Below are 17956 nucleotides of genomic sequence, written 5' to 3'. Positions count from 1 at the left end.
GTGAACAGGCAGAACAGTTAGAAATTCAGATAACACTTTAGTTTAAGTAACAATTCACACTGGATTACTATGATTATTACCTGTCTATTTTTAGGATATTAACTGTTTATTAGCACTTATAAAGTATGATCTTATTCAACATTCCTAATCCTTCCCAATACCTAACTATTAAAAAGTAGCTTTTTAGTACTTTATTGATCTAAAAGTTTTAGTTAACGCACTGTTAATGGTTTGTAAATAGTGTGAATTGCATATTAAAATAAAGTATGACCAACGTGGAAGTGTTTTGTAGATTAATGGCAAAGTTTAATAGCAGGTTGTCAATTGCATGTTGTTTTTATGGGATCGTTTACCCTAAAATGAAAATCTACTCACTGTTTACTCATCCTCACTTGGCCTCGAACCTATATGAGTTTTCTTTTTCTGTTAAACACAAAATATACTTTAAAGAATGTAAGTCAATGGTTACTAATTTCCAATTTTTAGACTCTTTAGTGTTCAACTGAAAAAAAGAAAGTCAAACAGGTTTGTGACAAGTGAAGGATAAGAAAGCGATGACACAATTGTCAGTTTTGGGTGTACTATCTCTTCAAGAGCTGTTTCTGTGCAAATAAAGTGAGTTTAAAGCATTCAGGCAGGCAAAAAGAAACAATACATTTTTAGCTTTGACAAAAATTAACTATATTTAATTTATACAACGAGGACCACGCAGTGTGATTTTACACTTAATTATTCAATTTCTTATCTAAATCTGCTGAAAAATAACATAAAGCATTGCACTGTTTATTTCTTTTAAACCTTTGTTCTATTTGTATTTACCCATGCTTGTAATTTGTGTATTTTCTGCAGATGTACTCCACAAAATCACTCCAATCAATCTGAAATGATGAATTCTTTTCAAATAGAGCTTTTCAAGTCATCTAGTGAAATTTACATATACAGTTGAAGTCAGAATTATTAGTCTTCCTGAAATATTAGCCCCCCTATATATTTTTTCCCCATGGAAAGAAGATTTTTCTGACACATTTTTAAACATAATATTTTTAATAATTCATTTCTAAAAACTGGTTACTTTTATCTTTGCCATGATGACTGTACATACTATTATACTAGATATTTTTCGATTAACTAGTTTAATTAGTTTATGGGGCAAGTAAGGGTAATTAGGCAAATCATTGTATAACAGTGGTTTGTTCTGTAGACTATTCAAAAAACAGTGCTTTAAGGGGCAAATAATATTGAACTTAAATTGGTGTTATAAAACTAAATGTGCTTTTATTCTAGCTAAAATAAAACAAATATGACTTTCTCCAGAAGAAAAAATATATATATAATAGGAAATACTGTAAAAAATCCTTGCTCTGTTCAACATAATTTGGGGAGGGCTATTATTTAGACCTTCACTGTATTTATCGGAGGGGAAAAAAAACACTATGTCAGTTTTTTTTTTTTTTTTTTTTGCTTGAACTGCATGTCAAGATTTGCAAAAGGGTTAGGGCAGGGGTCACCAACCTTTTGGAAACTGAGAGCTACTTCTTGGGTATCGTTTAATGTGAAGGGCTACCAGTTTGATACACACTTCCTAATAACAAACTTGCTCAATTATTATTAATAATTAATGATATTCATCTTTGTGAAGACACTGATCATGTTAATGATTTCTCACAATAGTTGTCAACAATGATTGGAAACAAATAAATATCAATATGCAACACATAATTTGTCTGAAATTGTTTTTAAAGTTTTTTAAATGTATAACTTAATGTCATTTTCAATTTTACACCAATGCAAGTGTGATTTAAAAAGAATAGCTACAAAAAATATTAGATGCAGCTTACTGGTATGTGGTGCTATGATAAGCTAATTTTATAACAGGCCCACGGGCAACTCATGTAATCCTCGCAGGCTATGTTGGTGACCCCTGGGTTGGGGTTACAGTTTTAGGAATTCTTAGATTTCCATAATGCTTTCTCATTTGAAGCACACATAACAAATTCACATTTTACATAGCATCTCTTCTTGTTTTCTCCCTACAGGGCCACCATCAGCTCCTCAGAATCTGCTTTATAATATCAACCACACAACCGTCAGCCTGGAGTGGACCCCACCAGCCGACACAGGCGGGCGAAACGACGTGACATACCGGATTATATGCCGCCGCTGCACTTGGGAGCCCGAGGAGTGCTTTCCTTGCGGGAGCAACGTTGGCTACTCACCGCAGCAGAGTGGATTAACGGACACCTACGTCACCATCACCGACCTGTTGGCTCACGCAAACTACACCTTCGAGGTCGAGGCTGTGAACGGCGTGTCTGACCTCAGCCGAACCCAACGCCTATTTGCAGCCGTCAGCATCGCAACCAGCCAAGCAGGTAAGACTTCAATTGGTTATTTGATGGCACAACCAAATCTGCATTTTAAATATGAATTCTGTCGGATAGGTAGAATGGATGTGGGTTTATTTTGTTATTGTTGCTGGATTGTTTCGACACTCTACTTGAGTCTGTATCATTTCCAACATGCTGTATTTACTGCCTTTGGGATGATTTAACAAATTATCTGGCAGCCATTTTCCTGCAGTTCATAATTTGTGGTTTGGAGGCAGCGATACTGCGGTGAACAGCAACAGATGATAAATAATAGAAGTCACGCACAAGAATACCTCTCTCGTTTCCCCTTTTGGTTTGTATTGTCTGCCAGAAGAGCCGCCACCTTTAAATATCACTTACAGTCGCCATGGTTGACATTTCCACAAGACTCTTTGTTGAATTCATGATAAATGATATGAGCTTTCACTTTATCCCCTGAAATTAAATGGGTGGCAAATGCTTGCGTTGGTGCTGAAGTCATGGCCGCAAACATTATTAGCTCGACGAGTGGTTGCCTGTCTTTGGCTCTGTTTCTCTCACGCTCTCTCCTTCTCCCGGGAGTTGGCCATAATTTAAGAGCTGTTTCCGAGACTGCACATGCTAGAGAAATGCATGTTTTATAATGAACTTTTTTTTTTTAAATGGATCTGCAAAACAAGATTTCTTTTTCATGCCCAAGCATCCATGAAATACAATTTGCTTTTAGATGCATACTGGTTCTGGTCATTAACAAGAGGTTAGTAGACAGTGATAGCTTAGTGCCGTGCTTCAGAAGCTAAAGCGGAGACTGCAGTGTTGTTGTATGTGCAAACAAACACTCAAATATTCGTACATTTTTCGTAAGTGTTTTTTATGAGTTTCATGTCTGGAAAAGTGATCCCATCATATGTGATGTGTTAATCAATGCTAATCAATAACTAAAGACAGTATATATGCAGTATACTATATGTTTTGTAAATAAAGCATATACTGTACATAGTCTTTCATTATATATTTAATAATAAAAATAATCACCATCATCATAATGTAGACATGTTGATCAGGTTAATTTATAAATATTTTTTCTTTATATATGTACCATTTCTTTAAATATAAACCTTGTTATATACTGTAAACTCGCAGACGTTTTTGTTCACATCCACATCCAACAGATGTTTTGATATAATGTTAGCATATACTTTTTATGTGAATTTATAATTTGAGATTTTACTGAAAATGTCACATCCATAATGCTAGAATTGCTAAACCTAAGTGTTATAAGTTATAAAACTTATAAAGTTTAAAAGTTATAAGTAATAAAAGTTATAAACTACAGTTATAAAACAGTTATTATATAGTGCAATAACATTTCACAATTTTACATTTCGTTCTTTATTTTTCATGAAATAAATGCAGCCTTGGTCAGCAGAAGTTTATTTTAAAACATTTAAAAATCTTACTAAAACACTTTAAAAAATAATTATAAAAAAAAAGTTGGTGCTAGTAGCCTAGTGGTACTGCGCGCTGATATATAACACCGACGTGCTCATGGTGACCCAAGTTCGATCCCTGGCTTGAGGTCCTTGCTGATTCTTCCCCTCTCTCTGCTCCCAATGCTTTCCTGTCTGAATTATCAAAGTAAAGGTGAAAAACCCTTAATGAAATAATTATAAAAATCTTACTGACACCAAACTTTTGACCGGTGAAATGTATATATATATATATATATATATATATATATATATATATATATATATATGCATACATAATACATTTAAAATCTGAATTCATAACCCCCCTAAAAATTTCACAGTTAGTCTTATAATATTTGTTTCTTCTGAAGAAAATCTCTTAAAAGCTTTTAATTAAAAAAATAAAAGAAAAGAAATTGAGTTCGAAATTTAAAGCCCCTTTAAGCTATGTTTTTTGATTGTCTACAGAACAAACCATCGGTATACAATAACTTGCCTACCTACCCTAACCTGCCTAGTTAACCTAATTAACCTAGCTTAACCTGTATCTAGAATATCTATAAATATCTATTAAAATATTATTTACTGTCATCATGGCAAAGATAAAATAAATCAGTTATTAGAAATGAGTTATTAAAACTATTATGTTTAGAAATGTGTTGAAGAAATCTCTCTGTTAAACATATTTTGGGGAAAAAAAATAAACAGGGGGCTAATACTTTAGGGGGTTTAATAATTCTATTACGGATAGGGAGAATCAACTGTATAAATTTTTATTGGAGAAGTTTATTTTTTAATTAGAATTGTTCTCTCATTTTATACATTATCAAAGTAACTATATATTTTTTTATTGAGATACTAAGTGACTCTTTAAAACAGACCTTTTTGTCTACTGCATTGTGCCTCGAAACTCCTGCTTCCTGCTCCATTATGTTGCACTCAGTTTAGCTGTTTTTGAATACCTGAACATGTTTTATGTAAACATCGCCTAAGAAATGCAAAAAAAGTTATTTCATGTAGACCAATTAGTCATCGGGCCATTCAGGAAAACTCACAGACTCGTTGGTTCTGACAGTGTGCAGTTTTTGTTCATCCCTGGTGTTTTCCCACCTGCATTCAAAACTCGAGCTCTCATTTGCATTCTTGTTGTTTTTATGGTTGCCAAACAAAACAAGGTCAGTGACAGGATAATACGAGCTCACGCATGCACATGTTCACAGAGAGATGAGGAAAGACACACAGAGGGAGAGGCGATAATGACCAGCGGCCAGTAAAATGAGGGAGGGGAGAGAGGATGATGTATGTTTCATGACAGGGATCGTGACAGAGACACTCGCTGGAGTAAGGAGCCACAAGGACACGCGGACACCTTGGTAGGTTAGAGAGAGAGAGGAATGAGAGATAAGGGACAGAGAGAGAGCGAGGGAAAAGACCCTTGTCTCGAAGTGAGAGTCGTGCGTAATTATGTCTGGCATACTGACAACAGACAATTACACCAGCCACCCTGGGCAATATTTAGTCATTAGTTATTGTCAGATTGAGAAAATATATTAGTAAAGCCCTGTTTTCTGTAGTGGCACTATTACCGGTTTCATTTTTCTTGTCTTTTAAGAATAAAAGAGTAGGTCACTGAGATAAAAAAATAAATAAAATTGAGAGCAGAACAAAAAAATAAATAAAAACAATTGCCACATTTTACAATATCATGTTTAATGTTTGTTAATATATTTACTAACATGAACTAAAAACGAACAATACTTGTAGAGCATTTATTAATCGTAGTTGAACATTTACTAATGCAGTATTAACGTATAAAGTGTTTAACATTATGCACTGTTAACAAGAACTAGCAATGAACAACTTAATTTTTTTTATTACCTTTAACAAAGTTGAATGAATACTGTAGTAAATGTGTTGCATATTGTTTGTTCATGTTTGAAAGTACACGAACTAAAATTAACTAAACTTTACTTGAATATTATTATAAAGCAAAATATTTGAGTGGTAATTGATTCTAGCTTCCACGATCAACAGTCTAGTCATTTAGTTACAGTAGGTTGACTACTTTTAAATTTTGGATTTTCAACTACAAAATTAAAACACATTATATACTTTTAAAATATTTTAAATACATTTTTAAACATATAAATTTATCTTCTATAATGTACATATGCCTGAAAATAAATGTTTATTTTTTTCCCCAATTTCTGTTTATAGGAGAGATTTCTTCAACACATTTCTAATCTTAATAGTTTTAATAACTCATTTCTAATAACTGATTTATTTTATCTTTGCCATGATGACAGTAAATAATATTTTACTAGATATTTTTCACAACACTTTTTGACAGCATTAAGTGAAATTTAAAGACTTACCTAGGTTAGTTAGGTTAACTAGGTAGGTTAGGGTAATTAGGCAAGTTGTTGTATAACAATGGTTTATTCTTTAGACTATCGAAAAAATGTATAGCATAAAGGGGCTAATAATGATCTTAAAATGTCTAAAAAAAATAATAAAAACTGCTTTTTTCTTGTCAAAAAACAAACAACAAGACTTTCTCCAGATTCAAAAAAAATATTATCAGACATTACTGTGAAAGTTTCCCTGCTCTGGCAAATATAATTTGTCAAATATTTAATAAAGAAAAATAATCAAAGGGGGTTCTGATTTCAACTGTATATATGATTAAAGTTCCCAAAATTAATCTTCTGTCATACTCTGCTCACCCTTATGCTGTTAAAAATCATTAAGACATTTGTTTATATTTAAAACACAAATAAAACTCTAAATATAAAAATCTATATTGAAATCTGATAGATTTTTGTATCCCAGAAAATCTACTCACCAAAAACAAAAGCAAAATAAATAAATAAATAAATAAATAAATAAAAAAGTAATTATATGAAGAGTTTAAATGCAAAAACCTCTAAATGCCGTTTGATATTTTATTTTTAAAATGAGCATTTTTCTCTGACTCCTTTGTGTAGGCTCAGAAATGTAACTTTTATATTGACAAATAATTGTTTTAGCCTTTAAAGTGATATACTTGAACATAAACATGGGAGGCTGAGAAAAAGGCTCATTTTAGGAGAACATTTCAAATGGCATGATTTCGTATCTAAACTCTTCATATGTAATTATCGATCAAAAACATTGATCAGTAAACACAAAAAGACACTCAACCATACCAATTTGTCACAAACCTCATTGGTTTTTGTAGAAGTTCAAACTCATTGGTTCTTACAGACGCTCAAAGTGATGATTAGACATGCAAGAATCAACCTCATTGGTTCTCATGTGTTAAACAAGCATGCATTAGCTTATTATCAATCTGAATACTTTAAGTATTGTTAGCTAATTAAAAGATTAAAGTACACAATTAAGTTGCTCAATTTATATAAATGCATTCAAAAAATCTTTTTTATGAACATTTTGTTTTCCCAGAGATGGGTTTCAGCTGGAAGGGCATCCGCTGCGTAAAAACATGCTGGATAAGTTGGCGGTTCATTCCGCTGTGGCGACCCCGGATTAATAAAGGGACTAAGCCGGAAAAAAAAAGGATGAATGAATGAATGAATATTTTGTGTGCATAGACTTTTAATATAGGTACACAACTCCCTTAAATTTGTGTTAAGCATGTTCAAATGACAGCTTAATTCTTACAGGTTCTGAATGACATGAGGGTCAGTAAATGATGCCAGAATTCGGTTGGGGCGAACTAACCCCTAAAATCTTTAATAATTAAACACCTTTAAAATAATTATATCTTTAATAATTAAGCTCAGGCTTCATTTGAATACAACAGGCTCACTGTGATGGTGAACCGATAGGACCCCAGCACAATCAGCTCCTTGTTTAGAGTCGAGATGGAAAATTTTAACCCTATCAGTGCATGCTCAATTCTCTGCTCGCCGAAGCCTTACAGGCGCAATTTTACCCCTGGGTTACCACTGCAATGGATGACTACCTCATAATGGGTGAGAATGGAGCTTCCTGAAACAATAAGCTGTCGGCCGGTCAGACAGAGCAGGACACTCATTAACACTGATGACTTTATCATGGCCTTTAGAGTGAACCGAAAGGCATCTTTGAAGCTCTGTCCAACTCCTATTAACCTGGGGGAGACACCAGCAAGTGTAGGAGAGGAAGGAAAGAACAGGAGCATTTGGGGCGAGGAGAATAAATTAAAATTGATCTAATGTACGTTAATGAATATCTTTGTTCAAGATTGATCAGTGCATATTATTCCAAAATCGAAACCATCTCAATTGAATCAGTCTCACCGACACTGTTAAAATCTTTTAAAGTTCCGGTTTAGCATGATTTCTTTTTAAAAGGAAATTAATATTTTCATTCAGCAAGCTCTTATTAGATCTGAAAAAAATCTAATAATCTTTCTAAAAAAAATAAAATAAAAAATAAAGGCTTATTTTAGAACTCTCTCTTGAGTTAAACAATTGAGTTTTACAATGTTTGAATCTATTCAGCCAATCTCTTTGTCCGGTGGGAACATGCTTAGCTTAGCTCATCATTGGGGATGTACTATTCTGGCTAAAATGAGAGTCACAATTTATTTTGCTTAAAATCAAGATCACGATTTTCTCACAATTCTGTAGATGTAAAATAAAGTTTAATATGAGTTGGCTATTATTATTTTTCAAACATTTGCAACCGCCTTTATGCTTCTCTACCGACCTTAAAAATTATAATTAACTGAATCGTAGAAATGCTAAATTAAGATTGTGTTGGGTCAAATCGAGATCACAATCTTTTTTTCGATTAATCATACAGCCTTACTCATCATAGATCATTGAACTGCATTAGACCATTAGCATCTCGCTAAAAAATGACGCATTTCAATAAATTCCCTATTTAAATCTTCTCTTCTGTAGTTACATTGTGTTCTAAGAGTGATGGAAAATGAAAGGATGTTATTTTCTAGGCTGTTATGACAAGTAGCTACTGTATACTCTCGTTCTGAGGAACTTTACTGGCTGCAGTAAGCACAGTGAAAACAAACAGCGTCTGTAAATCAATATAACCAACGTGATCATGCAACCATTGAAACCTTTGTGAGAGAGACCTAGAGTTACCTAGCTGCAGACATTTTTTCAGGCACTTCATAACCTCATTGAACCTGCACCATGATACACCGCCACAGATAATGGTCTAATCCAATTTAATAACCTATGTTAGGCTAAGCTGAATGTGAAAAAACACCCACCAGACCAAGAGATTGGTTAAATGGATTCAAAAAGTGTTTAAAGGAAACCTATTATACCCCCTTTTCAAGAATTAAGATAAATTTTTTTCCAGAATGTGTCTGTAAAGTTTTAGCTCAAAACACCCATCAGATTATGTATTATAGCTTTCAGAACATTAGAATTTCCTGCTCTGAACACAATGTAGCTGTTTTTGTGGCTTGTGCCTTTAATGCTAGTTCTCCTTGCCCACCATTCCCACGTGCCTGTCAGTGTGCCTTGGCTGCATCAGATACACAGCACAGTGACAGACATGAAGGAAGCAGATCTCATGTAACGTTTGTGAGAAATACTACAGTAAGAACTTTCCCAATTATTATTTGATAAATTTGTTGGGAAGTTGCAAAGATGAGTCATACACAATGTCGTTACAAAGTTCACACGCACACACAGACATGCACACAGCGGGGACACACACACTGCGCGAGTGTTTAACTTTGTAATCAAATGTGACAGGATACCAGGATACACGTTAATATCCACTGCTTTATTGATATCTGTTATGTTAATGTTCAAAATAAACCTGATTTAACGTCCATAATCCGAGATTAAAGCATCTTCTTTTTGTACTGAGATGCGGCTGTGGTGATAGAGTAAAGATGGTAAAAACGCTGTAATTCATTACAAACATGCACAATTAAAAAAAAAATAATTAAACTTGTAAAACTCATTCTTGATCACATTTGATGGTGATTGAGAGAGCTGAACAGATCTTTTAATTCTAGTTGCTTACACACGTTACTACAGAGACATGATAATACGTGGCTGATAATTACAGCTGTGAACCTACACTGGTCTCACAGTTCGGTTTGGTTACCATTATCATGCCATCGATTCGGTTCAATTCGATATCTTGGTGTATCACGGTGCATTGACGATGCTTTCCATACAATGTTTTATATTTTCTTCACAGCAGCAATTCTTGTATTAAAATGTAAAAATATGTTTATATACTATTTATAATACAGTTTTGTCCTTTAATACAAACAATCAGATATCTAAACTATACCTATAAACAACACAAGCATTTATAGCAAATAATATAAACAAATATAAGTGTCCCGCTTGCTTTCTGATCCTTGTCTACCAAGTTCTCTTACATCCCATTTGATGGGTCACACGCTCAACAGAAAGGACTGCGATTGGCTTTTGCGCGCTGCGCTCTTCACAGATGAGTGATGCTGATAAACGGCAGCGGCGATCACAGCTGGTTTATGATAGACACGGTGTAGAAAACTCTGCAGACACGCGCTCGTGTCTGTATCCAGAAGTATTACTGTAACAGCTGAGAGGAGAGGAAAAGTCACGCCAGCAGGTCAAATGGGCCACAGTGTGTGTGTGTGAGAGAGAGAAATGGAATTTACTTTCATTCTCTCAATCGCAGTGAAATAGGGGCTTCTGCTGCAAGTGTCAGTAAAAGACTGTCCAGAAAACACACACGCAGTGAAAATGTGCACAGTTTCTGCGTTTTTAGGTAGTTGAAGCGCTGTAAATAATCGCGCTGGCCTCACTCACCATAGTATAGCATATAGCGCATAGAGATAAATGACATCACTACATAATAACCGGTTATGATTATTAATGAACCGATACCGAATTGTCCGCGTCTGCATTGCGGTGCACTGAAGAAACAATTAATTTTGACACCCCTGTCAATCAATTCGGTGGACGGAGAAACCACACTCCGTTATGTTGTGGTGGGCCTCAAAATGGTGGATTTGGATCCTATTTAAACATCATTACATTTAAAAAAAAAAAATAAATACTGTCTTTATATCACCTCAATATGACTGTGGACACACTATACCTACACACATGTCCAAACAGGTTACAAAAGATGATTTTCATTATAGGTTAACTTGTTAAATGAGCAGATCTTTTTAATTGAGTGTTCCTTTAAATTGATTTAAAGTAAGCAGAAAATACTTTCCTTGAGCTGTACAAGTTTGTAACCGCAAAAGGCTGAGTAACTGATTACAGCATTTTCATTGTCGGGTGAACTATCCCTTTAAAGGCAGTAAAGCACCAAAGGAATACGAGGCAGAGAGGAAAAAAAAAAAATACGAGAGATGCATGAAAGGAGGGGGAATAAGACGCTCTCGTTGCTTGTCTCCATCTGCATGAGAATAAGTCGGCGCTTCAGGCATCAAGCGTAGGAGTACAAGCGGAAAGAAGAGCAGACAGCAAAGGTGCTGAGCCTGAATTCAGAAGGCTATGCATCTGATGAGGAATTCAGGAATTCTGTCTTTAATTGTGCTTGCACTACTGAGCGACACAATAAGCGTCAAAAAAGACAGAGGGATGTGGCCGTATGAGCGAGGGGCTACTCAAAGTACTCATTGTTCCTCCAAAGCCTAATTACTTCCTGGCTCTCCATGAAATGGGTTTAAATAGTAACTGCTTCTATATCAGCAGGTTCATCATCATCATTTTTTCCCTCCATTGACGCTCTTTGCACCTCACTGCAGGTGATTGTGAATTCTCTCTCTCTCTTTAATGACATTTTTCCCTCGTTTTAGAGGACTGCATGCGAAGTTTGTGAAGAGCATTTCAATCAGCATTCTATTGTCACTTGACATCTCTGTAGAGATGGCCTCGGATGCGTCTCTTTTTCTTTCCCTCTCTCTCTCTCTTCATCCCTCTTTGTGTCTGTCTAAACAACACCCATTGTTCTTCCCAGTGCTCTTGAGCAGAAATAGCTCAAAGAATAACGATTAATATTTATTCAGGAGAGTCCTTCTGTGGAGAACAGTGTGGAATCAGACACAGCACAACCCTTTCCGTGCTGCAGAATTCAGCAGCCAGATGTGAGACGTGTGTTTTAGATGCAAACAGCATGCGCGTTAAACAGAATCAAAGCGAGGGAGGGTGAGAAGCTGTGGAAATGGATTTTTAATGCTTAGGTTACATGTCAGAAGAGCATGATGTGCATGTTGCCCGCTGATAGCTGCCTCTGACTGCGGCCCACTCTGGCTAGCATGTTGCAAAGTGTTGCAAAGTTGTTTAAGTGTTTGAAGCACATTAACCCTGTACTCCGCCACGCTGCTCTTATCTTCTGCTTTAGAGAGGAAATGGCTTAAATAAGAAATTATATTCGTTGAGGCACATAGATTGCCTACAAAGCCTATTTTTCCCAATGCTGCTAGATTCTGCTTGGGCTATTTGCTCTCATCTCTCAAGGAGAATTGCTTTGTAGAGCACCACCGAATGAGTATTGTACTTTGATCTTGAGAATCTTAGTGTTTTTAGTAGCGAGACTGAGGTAAATAACAGACAATGTTCTCTAGAGTTCAGGTCACATTAGCAAACACTGTTTTGTCACTCCTTTAAAGTCGGCATGAAATGGAAAATGCGATTATCTTTTTTTCCCTATTCTAACACATTTATGAATAAAAAAAGAGTCTTGGGCAGGATCTGATTTTGTCCACTTGGAACTGATTGGATCTGTCATTTCATGATTTGTATAATCTCATGTGAGTAACAGATTAATGTCTCGCTTTTACAGATTTACTTGCTAATGTTTGGTACATTAATGTTTCTGATAACAGATTATAGATGTGCATGGATTAAAATGATGTACGCAGACGAATAATTGAAAATAAATGCTGTAATATTCTATAAATGTGTGAATTTTAACTTTATGGTGCCATTAAACGAAGCTTATATTGTGTAAACCACCCCATCTCTCATGGGAGACTTGAGAGGTGGATACACTAACAAAGGTAATACAAACCTGCAGTTTCTAGCATCACAGTGAGATTAACTACTGACTTTTATTATGCTAGCTGACTTAAATCTTACTCTAATCAGGGTCATGGCACCAGTGTAAGACCTTTGTACCTTAGAAGTATACTTACCCAAGTGGGGATGCACTGATTTTTATCGGCTAAAAACAGGCAAAAATATTAACTGGCTTCAGTTGTCAGCCAAGTTCATCCTGACTTAAAGGTTTAGCCTAGATTTTTTATTTCAGCACATTCTTACACCCTACAAATGTGCAGCATTTGAACCAGCATCTCCACCTGAAAGGTGGCTGTGCTAGCAAAAAAACTCTAAAGACAGGGACCTCCAGCATCTGTCACAAGTGCACCTCTCGAAGTCATGACAGTGAGGTTCTTACACAGCTCTTACTGGCTGACCTTAGTTACACTCAACTTCCTAAATCTCATTTTCATCTGTGTCAGCACCAATGTGACCCCTTGGGTTGTACCTGGCTCATGTATGAGCTTAATCTGAACTAGCATCTCCAGAGTAAGACACAAGCACATAACAGAGCCCAAAAATCCAGAGCCTCTTACATCGGTCGCTAGTGTACTTCTTCAGGCCATGGAAGTGAGGATCACTTTCACAGCTTTTACTAGCTTCATCACACAAACCATCTTAAACCTCACTCACAATCTTGTTCATGGCAATACTACTGCAATCCCTTGTATTCTACCCCTCCAAGGAATATGCAGGATTTGAACCAGCATCTTCAAAATGGAGTTCACTACCACCCAGCATCTGTCTCTAGTGTACCAACTGAAGTCAGGGTGTGAGGGGAGTCCTAAATCACACTTTCATATCTGTAAGCATGAACGTGACCTCTTTGGTTGTACCTGCCAAATGAACTAGCATCTCCAGGAAAGGAGACAAACACAAGTAACAATGCGCTAAAGTCCACATTCTCTAACATTAGTGCGCCTCTTAAGGGCAGGGAAGTGAATTTACTTGCAGAGCTCTAGCTCGATTACACTCAGAGAATCCAAGCCTGCCTGTTTTCTTGTGCAGAATGCTCAATCGCCGGCTAAATGTGTTGCGCCAAGCATTATAAAGTGCGAAAAAGCATTCTCATGCCCCAGACTGAAAGATGATCCTTGCAGCACTTCTCCTGTAATTAATACGGCCACTTTTTCGACACGTTATCACTGCAAAATTGATCCTGTTCAATACCCCTGAGAAGAATCACACTTTGGGGAACAATAAGGCCATTGATTGATCTCTGCAAAATCCTAATCTGTGGCAGGGGCGTTAAACAGAATGGATTGATTGATTCCCGGGATTCCCAGTCGGCCAGTGCTAGGTGGTGTAATTTTCTAGTTAAGCGGATCCCTCAAGCCTCTTTTGTAGCATTTGTATGCCGTTTTATGTTACCTGAGAGGCCTTTCTCTTTCTCTCCCTTGCTACACTCTCTCTCTCTCTCTCTCTTTCTGTCTTCCCTCTTTTGGTAATTCCATCTGTGGTAATTTGATAAGAGCTGGACCAGTCACTACAATTCAACAGCTGTGGTTAAATCGCTGGTGGTCTGGCTCACAGTGGCCTCGGTGGCCTTACTCTGGGCACTTAACCTGTGGCATTGTGCAGAATGCCTCACGATTCGTCCGTCACCCAATCCGTCAGCAATGAATAATTTTCATGGAAGGTGCACTTTAATTACTTTCCCATTTAAATGGCATTGCGGCGGTCTATCTAGGTCATTAATCTCAGTGAGGATCCTGTTGCAAGCCTTTTATTGCTGGCAAACGAAGCCCCCCAAATCCCCCCAGAATCTTCTTTGCTTCGCTGACTGCAGACTCCCAGCAGCCACTGCTTCAGTGTGTCCTTCTGAACTGGCCGCTGTGTCACGAAAGTGAGAGAGACAGATACAGAGAAAAAGAAAGAGAGATCTACACTTGTCTCTCAGCATGAGCGAGGGGATGAAAAGAAAGTTTGCCAACCGCCTTAAAAAAAACCGTTGGATTGAGTGGGAGCAGGACTTTTTTTTGGAATCACAGTTGGCTGTTCAGAGATTTGCCAGATTAACCTAACTACTACTACTATTTCACAACAGTTTTATCTTGGGTTTAGGGCTTGAAATTGTTTTTTTGCATGTTCAACTTCATTCTATTCTTCTAAATCTAATGTTCAGACTCCCCTTCCTCCACCCTCTCGCTCTAAAACTCATCTTTTCTCTCTGTCAGAAGAGCGGATACCAACTCGTTCAATTATTTAGATTCCTGTGAGGCAGCAACAAAGTTTTCAGACAAAGTTCTACCCCCCCTCCGCCTCTTCTCTCTCCCTGGCTTTTGACATCAAATGCATCGTCTCTCTCTTAGCAAACGAGTATCAGACGCTTTCCAAATTAGCATCAATCTTTTTTCGAGTTCCAGGTGCCTACCATGCATAACAAGTTGGAGGCTTTAGTTTGCTTGTAATTGTCACCACCTTCTGAACTCTCCAAGCCTTTCCACCTGAACGTCCTCAGACATGCCGTCAACATAGACATATAAATTGGAAAATGAAATTGTCACATAATTCTGGTGGCGACTGCAATGGGGGGTTGTTAACGGTCAGTTCAAACTGACAGGCATTAATTGAGCATTCTCACAGAGGCTTTGAGAATACTGTTTTAGCTCACAATGATTCTGATAAAGAGGTTATGAGGGTATTTTAAACCCATATGCAGTCATTTACATTAGCCACTTCTCTATAGAGATGTAATACAATAGATGATGTGCTTTTATTAATTTGATAGGGTCACAATAAACAAACTTGCGACTACATTTCTGCTCGTTATTTTTTAATTTAGTTATTTCATTCTAAATGTGCATTTTTTAAAAAATGCAGTTAAAACACATGCTCATACTGACAGTCTCCAAAAGCATAAACACATTAGTCGAAAATAGAAATAGGTTTCTGGTAACAATAAATTAACAATTATTTAAGTTCTTAAACATTCTATTTTTCAAAACATTTCCTTTGGCGTAAGGCTGGCTTTTGAGTCGAATGATTGCCGCGACCTTCGGTGCATGCCTTGTGCAAGCTGTGCATTTATACTTCTGCGTGCTGTTTGTGTTGCTCTGCAATAACACTTCCGTAACGCTAACTGGCTGTGGGTTTTTAATGTTGCTCTGTGTCGAGTTTTTGGTGTTTTATTTTTATTTTTTTAACACTACCCTAATGTACAAGTAGCTCAAACTCGTTAATTCTAAGGCGGGAACTGGCGGATGTGCAACAACTTTAATCGTAAGAAAACACAAAACAAATGTTTCTATCTGGAGCTCCTTCACATGACTTGACACTTATAAACACTCGCTCCAACGGGTTTGTCAGCTCTCACCCCCGCCCACACTCATCAGCGCTACCAAGCGGACCAATCACAGAGCTTGTGGTATGTGTCATTGGGACGTGTAGTTAAATTTTTTGAGAGGTGTTTGTCAGCGATGGCAACGGTGAGAGGTGTGCGACCGTGCGAAGGCTGCGCCGGACTATACGAAGGCTCTTGACGCAGAAGTATAAATCAGTTAGTCCTTTAGTCCTTTTATTCATCAGGGCTCGCCACAGCGGAACTACCAACTTTTCCAGCATACGTTTTACACAGCGGATGCCCTTTCATCAGCAACCCAGTGCTGGGTCTATACACACTTATTCACACACATACACTACGGCCAATTTATTTTATTCAATTCACCTATACAGCATGTCTTGGAACTTTGGGGGAGGACCCAAAGGAAACCCACATGGACACAGGGAAAACATGCAAACTCCAAATGTCAACTGACCCAGCCGGGACTCAAACCAGCCAGTGACCTTCGTTTTTTTTTTTCAAAGTCAAAGTCTTTATTGTCAAAGTCTTTATTGTCAGTTCAGTCACATGTACAGGACAAACAGAGAATTGAAATTGTGTTACTTTCAGACCCTAGGTGTACATCTAATAACATATAATATTAATACAAAAAGTAGAATTTCAAAAAGAAACTACAATAAATACAATTTCACATATAATCTAGATATAATCTAATCATTTAAGAAAAAAAAAAGAAAAAAACATTTTAAATATTTGTAGACAACACAATTACATTTAAGGGCATATGGCAAGGAGTGCAAACAAGAGTTGTGCAGATGCAAAACTGTATATAGAGCAAAAAGTTTGTAAATATGATAAGTATGTAGTGACTATATATATATATATATATATATACAAAGAGGTATATTGCTGTTAGGCAAAATAAGATTTATTTGTGTTTTTATTTATTCATGACCCCCATGTATGTTTTTCTAAAGAATACGCAAGAATTCAGACATGACTGGGCAAGAAACACGCTCACGGTGGCTCCAGGCTATCAGGCCTTCCTCACTGTTGAGCCGTGATAACTAATCCAAAAGGACACAAATGGACACCAAAAGATAAAGAAAAGCCCCCTGGCCCATATCATAAGTGACAGAGATGATTTCAATTATGGCAAACAAAGCTTGTCCTAAACAAAAAGCAGAAAGCTTTCCTGAACACCTGCTGTTGGATAAGACAGAAATAAGTTTTTCAAAGCCAATGGTCACTATCTGCCATCCCAGCATCCTCTCAGCCTCCTGTTAGCCCTTTTTAATGGTGTCCAGTCCAGCTGTGTTCCCCATCTGTCTGCCAGATAGATCCCTCTCAGTCAGTCTGTGGATGTGCTACTCTTTTTATTGTTGTTTTATACTATAAACATTAAAAGCCAGGAGAGCAGATGGCCCTCATATCGTCCTGCAGCTTTGATGAAAAGGCATCAGAGCAATATGGCCGAGCTTGCACGTGTATGTATGTGTGTTAGTCTCACATATAGCTTACAGAAACCAGCAGGTGTGAGAGATGAAGACAAAAAAAAAAAAAAAAATCAAGTTACACTTTGGAAACAGTTTGAAGTTGTCAAAAAAAGTTGATAAATGTATGCAGGTGCCAGTCGCTTCCATTTTATTCTAGTAAACGTTTCTTCTTCTACACTTATTCCCATGCCAAAAGTATGTGGACTAAAACTCATTAGAATCTCTTTGGCTAATGGAGAGAATAGAGGAGGTGTGAACAGGAAGGGATGGAGACATAATTAGTTTCCTTCTCCACAGGAGACGCTGCGTTGATGAGACAATGAACAACAGAATA

At 36.8% G+C, this 17956-nt stretch overlaps 1 protein-coding gene across 9 annotated transcripts in view; it reads left to right on the top strand.

Moving 5' to 3' along the window:
* Positions 1–17956, top strand: part of epha7 (eph receptor A7) — a 145591-nt gene that overhangs the window by 45209 nt on the left and 82426 nt on the right. For all 9 annotated transcript variants that reach the window (XM_021468468.2, XM_021468469.3, XM_021468467.3 and 6 more), the window contains exon 5: positions 2037–2372. In XM_021468468.2, the coding sequence (XP_021324143.1) occupies positions 2037–2372 (336 nt within the window). The remainder of the gene's footprint in view (positions 1–2036; positions 2373–17956) is intronic.

Source organism: Danio rerio, chromosome 20 (genome assembly GCF_049306965.1).
Source record: "Danio rerio strain Tuebingen ecotype United States chromosome 20, GRCz12tu, whole genome shotgun sequence".
Lineage (NCBI taxonomy): Eukaryota > Metazoa > Chordata > Actinopteri > Cypriniformes > Danionidae > Danio > Danio rerio.
The sequence above is the reverse complement of the archived record's forward strand: the minus strand, read 5'-3'. Positions and strand labels throughout refer to the sequence as shown.